This window comes from Rhyacophila brunnea, unplaced genomic scaffold, assembly GCF_057557595.1.
Source record: "Rhyacophila brunnea isolate RB1 unplaced genomic scaffold, BYU_Rbru_1.0 scaffold_11, whole genome shotgun sequence".
Taxonomy (NCBI): domain Eukaryota; kingdom Metazoa; phylum Arthropoda; class Insecta; order Trichoptera; family Rhyacophilidae; genus Rhyacophila; species Rhyacophila brunnea.
Window position 1 is genome coordinate 391,298 of NW_028232763.1, and position 12,455 is coordinate 403,752.

At 32.8% G+C, this 12,455-nt stretch overlaps 1 protein-coding gene across 1 annotated transcript in view; it reads right to left on the reverse strand.

Moving 5' to 3' along the window:
• Positions 1-12,455, reverse strand: part of nAChRbeta3 (nicotinic Acetylcholine Receptor beta3) — a 57,529-nt gene that overhangs the window by 3,886 nt on the left and 41,188 nt on the right. The window contains exons 2-4 of the mRNA XM_085957841.1: positions 6,839-7,038; positions 3,660-3,769; positions 1,168-1,396 (exon numbers count right to left, since the gene is read on the reverse strand). Coding sequence (XP_085813967.1) covers positions 1,168-1,396; positions 3,660-3,769; positions 6,839-7,038 — 539 coding nt within the window. The remainder of the gene's footprint in view (positions 1-1,167; positions 1,397-3,659; positions 3,770-6,838; positions 7,039-12,455) is intronic.

Here is a 12,455-nt window from a genome sequence, read left to right on the forward strand (position 1 = left end):
GTCTTGTGCATTATTCTTTGAATTAAAAGAAATAGTTAATTATAGATTATTAGCAAGTTCGAGTAAGTTACAACATAAAATATTGGAAAGGATCCGTGACGTCGGTTAGTAATTAAAGTAGTAGATACCTACCTATTTTTTACATCACAACGTTTTTATTAGGTCGTATTCTTATTTGTCCGGTACAAATCTTGCAATCGATTTTTAACTAACATCCCGACTAACTACACATTTGAAACTTTTAGAATATATCAGAACACGATGCCAATGCATTTTTTTAATACTTAGCTATCTTTGTAGAATTAAATTCATTTTCAGTTAATTCTGTTTTGTATGAAAAGTTATTTCGGAAGAAATCCGTAATCCAATCCACAATTATTGGTTGCTAAGGGTCTGGGGTCCTAGCAAACTAAATTATTAATATATAGATGCGTTACTATGGAAATCAATATGAGTGTAAAAATGACATTTCAGAATTATTTCTATCAAATACATTTTTTTTGATCGTTTAAGCTAGTCAAATCAAGTTTATATGATTCAAAAGAAAATTTAAAAAAGTTGTATTTAAAAAGTTCTTTTTATCTTGTAATTATTTTCTATTGGTTTTAATATTATATTTTCTCAGAAGTATTTTTCAAAATTATGTATGTTTTACCATATCTGATCCTAAGAGAATCATGTGGCTCCACATAGAGTGGAGGTTGTATTAACAAGTTTTTGTTTTTACGAGAAATGGGTGTTAGCCACGTCTTGCTAAATCTTTTAAGTGCAAGTATTAAACAGACGCCACAATATGCAGAATTGCCATGGACATACGAACGCTTTCGGACCAGTTTAACTTATAATAACTAAATATTATGTGTAACTAAACATACATTCTAGTCCAAACTAACAAAGGTCAGCAAATCTGGAAAATATTAAGACTAACAAAGAACATAAATAATTATTTAAATAACTATATTAATTTAACCTAACAAAATGAGTGCTCTCCCCTATCCGTAAGCGTTCTTATATCAACGGTTCTTGACATGTCTATTTTCAGACCACTGGGAACCTTTGCAATTTGGGGGACCTGGGCTATCCTCTTTAATGCTATGGTTAATAATTCTGCCCTGGGCGTATTACTTCTTTGATATTTTCTCAAATAATAATAATTGTGAAGCTCACGTCGCTTATAATATTACTGCTGGCCGGATCTCCCGCGAGATGGATCTGTCCGCCGTCATAAGTCCAAGATCCGAAGACGTAGACGCACGTGTGGCGATCCTCGGGCCAGCGAGACAGGTCCAGGTTGCAGAAGGCCGTCAGCTTAGTCGGAGGCACCCAGAGGACGGTACCCTGCTCCGACACGATGCAGTGCGTGTTGCCGTACTGGTCCACCGTGTTTCCTGACGCACTGAAAAATACCAGACCGCCAAAGCTCATTTAGCAATTGTCAATATTAATACGTTAATTTCTGCAAACCTTAATTCAAGGATATAAACTGATGAATTTATAGGTATAACAGGAGAATTGATCGAAATTTTAATCAATTTGCACTGAAAGTGAGTAAAGTCTAAACTTTTTAAAATATTGACAAGACAATATGAAAATTGAATAAGTGAATTTTTATGCTTTCATTGGCTTTAGGTACTATTCGTGAGGATTTTGGCTTGTGGTTTTATTAAAACTAGTCTTTTTATTACTAATAATAGTTTTTAGCTATTTGGAGTCGCTGAATTTGAACCAGTAATCTACCGATAGCCAGTATCTTCATGAAGGAAGTAAATTATAGTATAATTATTGTGAATATAAACATATTATAATAATTCTGTCACAGGGAAAAACCCCAATGTTAATACTGGATTCAGAGAATTATAATAAAATATATCTCTCCATATCTGCTTCTGATAATTTATATGGACTTGACAATGTAAGACGTTTATAAGACTTTTAATGACCAGTATATAGATTTGTCACTTTTTGTTTTTCTCATGATAATAGTTAATGCAGAGCGAGAAACGAAATGGATAATATGATCGATATGTAAAATTTACGATAAAATGAAAAAAAAAACGCACAGTAAAGTTTCATTTAAGTTTTGGGGGTTTGTAAGTAATATAAATATTAGATGTACACATTGAGAGGTGCAATTCGTAATATACTTACTGAAAAGTACCTTAAAATTAATAGGTACATGGTAGATATAATTTTTTTTTCTTAACATACAATATTATTTTTATAAATTTTTGGGATACCTGCAGATTACAATTTCTTCTACTGCGCATGAATTACATAGGATACATTTAATTATTATTACCGTTATTACGTCCGACTGCCCGTACATGGAGCCTATTGCATCGTTTTCTATGGCTCGGCGTTACTCTAACTACGTCATATTTTCCATCAAAACTATCGAACTTCACCCTTATGTGGTATGCTTATAGCATTACTAATTTAATTATAAGTATTGTAGTGATTCTAATTAAAATGGTCTAAAATGAATACCCAATTGATTAGAGTTACTCTGCCGAAAATAATATTATAATCATTGTTTTATAAAGCAATTTGGTTGGGCCATTTATGTTCCCATTCCACTCCTTATCTCCTCACCCACCTCCTAATCCCCAGTGTTATTGTCACCAGACAATCAATAAGCAATTACGGGTCAGGAGAGACGGTACTACAAAGAACATTCAGTTGCATCTCAACAGCGGACGCGTGCGGGCTTCTAATAGCTTTCCGTCGCTTAAGTGATTGGCTCAATAGATACAGACTCATTCATAAACTATCATCATCATTCATACACCCTCACATATAATCCATAAAACTGTGTCACAAAGTGCGGGAGTGTACGAACCGGGTGACCCAAAACAACTATACCGCGCGAGCGAAAGTTGAAACCAGACCACGTAGCCATCATAAATCATCACAAAGGTCAGTGTCTGCCACTCTGTTCCGTCGCCCCCACCTCTAGATCCGACCTCCCTTAAAATAATTACAGTCCACTTAAAAAGCTCAACCACAATTTATATATAACCTATTTATTTACTATACTTAGTTGTATTGTTTCAAATAATATATTTTTCTGTCAATTGATGGTTATATATTTCATTTTATCGCGTACCTATACATTACCTTACTTGCTACAATCAGCCTTAAAGTAAAGAAAATACATGGTGTTCGCTATTTTTTTTTTATTCAGGACTGAATACTGCACAAAATATAATTCAATGTTCTATATTGAGTATACATGTATAGGTAAATCATTCTACAGTGGCACCATAGGCGATTCGCGCGTGTATTGAATTGCTTGCGACAATGCCTGTTTCAATGCTAGCAAACAATACCACTACAACTGCAAGCCGCATTTGCCGTACCCATGGTGCCACTGTAAAACGATTTACCTATATTTGGCACCATCTCAGAAATATGTATATACGAAAAGCTATGGAAATTGGGCTACCGATTGATGTGATTTCATCAGGATTTTTTTCCTAAAAAGTCCTGATCTCCGTCTATAATCGCAATCAAATTTTGTAAATTTAAGCCATGTATTAACTTTGACTGCTACGTGTTGGATATGGGTTCAAGTTCCATTTAGTAAGTAAAGAAGATGCTCCAAAATATGTATAATCAATAACTGGTTCATTTAAATGTAAGTATAATGAAAAAAATACCTGTTGTACTGTACTACATCTGGTTGCCAGATTTCGTGGTCGGCAAGATGAAGGGATTTCAGACCACCAAAGTCTGACGAGTTCCATCGCAGCTTCTCATCATACCATTCCTGAGAAATTTACAAAATAATAATTTTACATGAGAGCCGCCTCAAAATCATCTAATTCTATTTCATGCTAGAAAAAAATCAGTAATCGTGTTTCTGTAGCGTTCTCCATTGAGAGAAACTGCATTGCCATTTGCGTTTAAAAAAAATACGGTCTAATTATACCTCCAGATCATAAACCACACTAAACTGTTTTTTAAAAAAAAAAAAATTCGTGGATATAAAGAATATGTTTCATGAATAGTATGTGGGTTTTGATTACTTACTCCAAATGCAACAACTGTGCTTATTTATGAAGCCATTTAACCAAAAATGAGCTGTTTTGTGAAATTAATCAAGTTGCTCTAAAGCCCAATAAACAGAATTTAGACGCGTCAAAATGGTCATTCTGTTTAAGTATTTGTATTAACCAGTGGCGCACCCAGGGGGGGGGGGGGCAGGGGGCCCTGTTTTTAGTGTTTCACACTGCCTTTAATCTTAGCGCTAGGTAAGGGGCCCACCAAATATCCTAGCTTGAGGGCCCGTTTCAGGATGTGGGGACCATGGTATAGGTACACCGAGTGAAATAGACAAAAGACCGATAAATGAGAAATTAGGCTGTGAAGAAGAAAAAGAGCCTATGGGACTAATTTACATTCTCCTCCTTAGCCCCCCCCATATTAAATCCTGGGTGCGCCACTGGTATTAACTGTATTTTACACATTCAAATGCAGATCTTAATGAAGAATATTCCATGTAGTGCAATAAGAAATTCCAAGTTCTTGAGAACGACGTGTAAATGATCGTTCAGGATTTTTATCCACACTTTGATTCACAACATCGATATTTTTAGCAGTACAATTACGTTTTTGAAGGGTTTGTTTTTTTAAACCACAGACATTATCATTTGATTCGAATTTCCCAATTAAATTACGAATAGTAAGGTCTGTAGGTCAATTATTTCGACCATAAATTTTAACAATTTGTGTATCTTTCCATGATGATTTACCAAACAATACTGAATACAAATGTTAATTTTGGTAGGAATCAGAAAAAATATATAGTACCTACTAATTTGATAACCCTTTGATATAGTTTGGGGAAAAATTAGTAAGTAGGCATTACAATAATATAATATTTTGATAGCGTTCACAGAACGATTTTAGTAATAGTTGTAAATATATTCGTAATTAAGAAATAATAATATTAATAAAGAATTAAGAAATAGTACCTACCTAATATTAAAAAAAATATTATTAAAAGAAAATGGCAGTCTGTTTTGACGCTTTGTCATGGTTACATGAATAATTACTTAAAAACTTATTGGCTGCTTGTAGTACGAATACAAGACGTTTTATCTAAGAACGTGACAAATACATTTCTGCGCGTTCGCTCTGTGTGAAGGTTGCTATAATTAAATCTGCAATGATAAATTACTTGTGTCTAATTTAATCATTCGCCTTAGTAACCCGTTTATAGCATTACTTTTATATACAAAGCTCTAATAAGCATTGCAAAAATGGTTTCTTCAATATATTTGGTTCTCGCAGAAGGCTAATGGTGAAAATAATGATTGGCTGATGAAAAAAATGATGAGTTATTCATAATACCCACTAATATATTATAATACTTACTGAAAAAATATTTTTTTTGAACTTCATGAATCGGTCAAAATGATTTAAATTTTATTGTTTAGATTGTGATATAGAAATACCAAAGATATTACCTAATTTTATTTCCGATTGAAATAACTTTAACGGTGAAAATTATTAACATTCTAGGTAGAGCATTCCAAAAATATTAGTCATATCACTGTAGATATTATTTTTAAATCGATGTATGTAGGTATGCTTGTTTCAATTGAGTATATTATAATATATAATTAAATAAACGATTATTAAGTATAATGTTTGAGGCTTTCACGGTTGTTTTTTATCGTAGTATATTCTTGGGTTTTCACCGTGTCTCCTTCTTCCTTCTTTACTCGACGTTTCGGGCTCGTTGCAGAGGCCATTATCAAGAGATGATATCAACGAGCAACGGCAACGAGCCCGAAACGTCGAGTAAAGATGGAAGAAGGAGACACGGTGAAAACCCAAGAATATACTACGATAATTATTAAAGTTATTATCCATACTCAAATAGATGAGAGTGGATTATAACTTCATAACATTGATTTTAAAAAAACATCCTCATATTTTCTTCATTATTTCTTTCGACCATGTCCGATTCTAATAGTATCATATGGGCCTCCACGTAGTGGAGGTTCGTAATAAAAGATTTTTGTTTTTACGAGAAATGGATGTCAGCCACTTGCTCAACCTATTAGGTCCATACTCTGACTCATACACAAATTGAAAAACAATATGTGTACTTGCCAGACCCAGGATTCGAACCTGGGACCCACGACGCTATAAACCGACGCTTAATTCGCGCGGCCATCGTGGCCCTCATATTTTATCCATTATTTAAATTGTTATAATCTTTCTTGCGTACCTATAAGCATGTCGTTTTAGTGATGTAAAAGTTTAATATATTTACGTTAAATGATGTACGAGAACTTTACTATTAAAAACGATTAAAAGAGAAAAACACATGGGTAACTAGTTGCTTATAAGAGAATGAGAAATAAAATAAACTAAAAATTAAAAAAAATATATATTTGAAGAGAAGACGAGTAATATAAAAAAAATCAATAAAAAATATGGTCATCCGTTTGTGGTAAATTTTGGAGCAACTTAATTTAAAAGGAGCAAGAGAACAAAACAGTTTCACTCGATCATTATGATGATTCATTGTTCTGCGTATGTAATTATAGGATGGGTACAGACGCAGATTATCATTAGGTAATTACTGCTTATATGATAATTCAATAAACATATTCATTTAATTTTTAAATAAATAAAATTATTCTAATTAGGTATAGGAACCGTCCACGTTTTGAAATGTTCAGGTAGGTAACGAACTTTCTATTATGCAACATTATTAAAAATCAATGATATTCCAAAAATCCAATATCCGGATCGTTAAAAACAATTCGAATGGAATATGACAAAACTTAAATTAATTAGAATATTATACTGTTTAACTGACCATTTTAATCCATCCGTGGACCGTCATGACGCCAGCGACGTCATCCAGGTCAACGTGGTAGACGGTGAGCCCGAGCGATACGTTGGTGGCGATCTGATGATGAGAGGGTCTGGCAAACTTATCGTATCCTGCCAGCAGAGATCGCTTCAGAAGGTCCGTGTTGGTCGCATTCCAAGGCGGCTGAGGCGGAGTCGTAGAATCTAGCACCCAATCATTACCGTTTAATATGATTTTATTTAGTTACAGATATTATTTCTTTCACACGACGATAATAATTCTTCAAGTTGACCAGTAGGCATTTTTTTTCGAGTATTCAAAAAAACGAGTGGAAAAAATTTGGCCATCTGACAATCAGACGGCAGCTAAGTAGACTATGGCCATCTTGGTACCGCAACGTATCTATAAAATGCGTTAAGAAAAACACGTCTGTACTTTACGACTTGAAGTAGCATGTAGAGTGTAGACAACCGAAGTCCATTATAGAGGCATCAATACAATTTCACAATACAATTCATTAATATTTATTTATAATAGAAGTAAATGTAAAATAATTTGCAATAATTTTCCCGTGGAAATTTATTTGTACGTAATCGAATACTTCACATCAATCGCGAAGGGTGGAGGTAGGCTGTTAAGATTCGACATTAATAGTGTACACTAAACTTTGTCAGTCATGCTTATTTGTTTTCATTAAGAATACAATTTGCAGATGGTTCTGGTTAGTTTTTGAAATTCAATGAAACCCTGCCTAAACCGAATCACAATAGTTTAGATATGTTATAGGCGATTTGACAAAAATAGTGCACACTTTTTCAGTCATACTTATTTGTTTTAGTTAAAAATACATATTACGGATGGTGTTGGTTAGTTTTTTAAAATTCATGAAACCTTGTCTCAACCAAACCATAATTGATAAAAATATTCTTCTATCTATAAAATATCTAACATTATGTATGGTTTAATGGAAGAATTTGAGATATTTTATTGGGTATTTATGGCTAGGTTTTCGCAGGGTTTAGTTGAATTTTAAAAACTAACAAACATCATCTGTAAATTGTAGCCTTATTTATATGAAAAAATACGTATAACTGTCAAAGTTTAGTATGCACCATTTATGGCGGATCTTAACAGCCTACCTCCACCCTTCGCCGTTGTCTACACTTTTAACCACGCGAGTGGTGAAATGCAGAGATCGTTGGAAAGTTAATGCTTCGATGGACTGACAATATCATCGATGATAAGGAAACAGTGAATATATAAAAAATAGATTTTTTTTGTTTGGTTTACATTGTTTTAACATTTAACTCTTGTAATTATATCGTGTCTTCATATATATATATATCCTATAATATTAAAAATTGGCAGAATCAGTGATTAAAATTGATTAAACCATAGAATTATTATCGTCCCATTATTAATACAATTTGATTAAACAAACTAATTTATTCACTATTGATATAGTACCTAAATTGGTACAATAATTTATTTTACTTACATTAGACTGAGTTTAAAAGTGGATATAGTCAGCAATGGCTAACAGTGTCTTTTAGAAAGAAGTAAACAATGTGTAGCCGAAGAGAACAGAGCATACTTTATTTAAGAGTAACTCAGGCAATCTAATTAGAAAAATTGATACAATTGATAAAAGTTTGAAAAATTACTAATGATATTGACTTGAGTGATTTAAATAATTGATATCGAAACTTCTCAGTTTCAAAATGTGACTAATTTATTGAATTTCGAAGAATTATGGACCATAAATACCCTTTGTATGCAGATGAACCGTATATTATTGTTGTTAATAATATCTGCAAGAAATGATTTTTGACATCATAATACTAATTGAAATGGTAAATTATTTTGGGAACTTCCTACTGCACCATTACCCTAACTATTCTGTTTGCTTTTCACGTTCAATTACCCTTTTTAATACTTATTTTGTGGGTTAGATGATTTATTTATTGACAATTAAAGTTATAGGTATATAAATTGGAAAATCCACGCATGTTATTAGAAAACTTATAAATGTCAATAGATGATTCAATTAATAAGTTGCGCTTAATGGATCATTAGTATCATCAATTGTACAACACATTACTATTGTATCATATTCTAAATATAATAAAATTAAAAAAATACAGAAACAACGTAATCAATAGTAAACAATCTGAGGCTAACGACAATTATCTTTTCAAATAAACTCAGAATTATACTGATGGGAATTTAGTTTCTGCATTATTTTGTTCTATTGTTAACATCATTTAAATGACTCGTGTCATAAACTTTCGAAGTCGAGCAAAGAGAAAATACGTGTGTGAAAAATTAAAAACAGTATAATATCACGTGTAAACAGAGAATGAATGTAGATTTATCTACCCTCAATTGGCAAATTTTTATGCAATTAAGCAATCCTCTATTCAATTTTATAGTTATAATTCGATTTTGAAACAATATACTATTATTATAAGTAATGCTGTTATTGTACAAAATGTCCATGTGTTGTGGCAATCGTACATTAAGTGGATAATTATTGTGACCGTTTGTAGATAAAATCTTTGAGCTGAATACTCTAAAATGGGTTGTATTTTTATTATCAAATGGTGTTATTGTTATTAGTCTCCCGCACGCAATGTTAAGGTGATTATAAATAATACCTACAATAATAATAAATTATAAATCGTAAAATTTCTCACCGGGAATTTGAAAAAGATCATAGCAGCTAAAGGGCTTTAATATAAATTCAGACTTCTCCAATTTCTCATACTGTGCGATTGAATGATCGTTTATTATGACTACATTGCATTAGCCAACACCTTTGATAACTAATTTGGTGTCATCGTTTTCGATACAAATGTGTTCTCAATAATCATTTGATAATCGCATGCGCTTAAGTATTCAGAGGCAATAATTTGTTCAATTGGCGACAACTGTAATATTATATTATGTGCAGGTATCGTCAGTTCATATTACAAAAAAAACTAAATAAACTCTGAGAGCGTTTGCCAATATTTTTTGTAAAATGTACTACGAGGGTGGGTCAATAAGTCCTTAGAAAAGCCGACAGGTGGCGCGACTAGTACTGTAAGCGGTTTGTTTTCATGCAGCGGCACTACCGATTCAGTATGCTGCGAAGTTTCAATCAGATTGGTCGGGTTGTTGTGTGTTTCTCGTACATTTAAAAAAAAAATTTGCTTGTGGAAAATGGAAAAATGGAAAATGGAGAAAATTGAGTTTAAAGCTGTTATTAAACATTTTAATATAAAAGGGTTAACAGCAAAGGAAATAAAAAATGAGTTGGATTTAGTTCACGGCATATCTGCTCCTTCACTTGCAACTATTTATAACTGGTTAAATGAATTTAAACGTGGTCGTACATCAACAAAGGATGAACCACGCTCAGGACGTCCTGTAGAGGTGTGTTACCAGAAATGATCAATAAAATCCACGATATGGTGTTAAGTGACCGAAGATTAAAGTTGAGTGAGATAATTGAGGTTACAGGGATCTCAAAAGGTAGCGTCATTTCTATTTTACATGACAAATTGGGCATGAAAAATATTTCTGCAAGATGGGTGCCGCGTTTGCTCACAGTCGACAATAAACGCAATAGGGTGGTGGCCTCTAAAGCCCTGTTGTCGCTCATGCAACGCAATCCGGATGAATTTTTTCGTCGCTTTGTAACTGTAGATAAAACATGGATACACCACTATACTCCCGAGACGAAAGAACAGTCAAAGCAGTGGATTGCGAAGGCAAACCATGTCCAAAGAAGGCGAAAACCGTAAAATCAGCTGGTAAGGTTATGGCTACTGTATTTTGGGATGCACGTGAAATTATTTTCGTTGACTATTTGGAAAAAGGAAAAAAAATAACAGGGGATTATTATGCATCTTTATTGGACCAGCTAAAAAAACAAAATTGAAGAAAAACGGCCTCATTTAAACAGGAAAAAAATCCTCTTTCATCAGGACAATGCCCGTGTTCACACATGTTTACGATCAATGGCTAAAATTGAAGAATTGAAGTTCAAATTGGTCGACCACCCACCGTATTCGCCAGATTTAGCCCCCAGTGACTTTTTCCTTTTCCCAAACTTAAAAAAATGGCTAAGCGGACAACGTTTTTTTTCAAATGAAGATGTCATCGATCGGACAAATGCTTATTTTGAGGACCTTCCGAAAACTTATTTTTCTGACGGTTTAAAAAATATTGAGAAACGTCTAACCAAGTGTATTGAGCTCCAAGGAGATTATGTTGAGAAATAAAAAAAAAATACAAAAATAAAAACTGTTTTAATGTTTTTTCTAAGGAATTATTGACCCACCCTCGTAATTAATTAATTTAATAATTATTTTTACGATGTCACATTATTGTGAACGTCTTAAATCAATAATAATTATTTGTAATGATAACAACATGTTTAAAATTGAAAAATAAAACATTTGTGTGAAAAAAGCAATATTTTATATTATTTTATTTGAACGATTACAGCTTATTCAGAAATAACTTAGATATGAATAACTAACAAAAAAGTCGTAAGTACCACATACCAAAAAAATATGTTTTTAACAAATTAATGTGAAGCAACAGCAAGAGAAATTATACAAAAAAATATTACTTAATAAAGTAAATGTAGATACGTATAATAAATAAGTAGATACCTAATACCTATCGTCTTTTTACAATTTAACTACAATTATTATGATGTAGGATTAATATATTCATTACATGAAACAACACATTCTTATTTACCTACATAAAGGCTTGTTTACAAGGGGCATATTACTAATGGTTATCACTACTAGCACTAATACCGTCGCTTGTAAACGGGCCGAAATAGTAATAAGCATTAGTATTCGGTCTGTTTCCACGTGTCGGTATTAAGCCATCCGCTCACGCAGAAACTGAAAATTGACCAGTGACTGATGCTATGGTGATGATGACACGGCGCTACTGAAACCTAATAATCTCATAACCTCAAACTGTCAAACACATTGTATTTCCTACTTCATTCTAAGCTTTTCCCGTAATATGTTTACGCGAATATTCTGGCAGGCTGTAATTGAGCCGTTGCCCGGAATAATGTTGTATCCAACAAAATTGTCAATGTTGAGTTATTGATGGAATAGTGTTAAGTATGTTTTTATGCATCGTTTAAGGTAGGTAGTATGGCAAAGAAAAAATATTTAGGCTTGTGGCAGCATTTTAAAGTTATTGGTTTGTGAAAGAACGTTGTATATGCTATTGTCAAAATGGCGTCGCCATACGTCAATATCACGGAGCGTGGTATAATTCACTTGAATAAAGGAAGAAAACGGACATCTAATGTTTTAAACTGGACAAATATCAAAGCTAGGAAGCTGAAGGATGTAGAAAAAGAGTATTTATCCAGAAAAAATATCATTAAGCCTGCAATTTACCCGTCGAAACAGTTTTGTGGAATAATGTTGTATACCATTTGACGGTTCTGTTGATCTCATCAATAAAATTATTACGTTCGACATACTATTAATATGTCGAACGTTAATCGATTGTATTCAATTGATGTATCCATATTGTTATTGGAAATGTTATTTGATAATAATGCTGGCATTGTAGTGCTCTATATATTGTAACT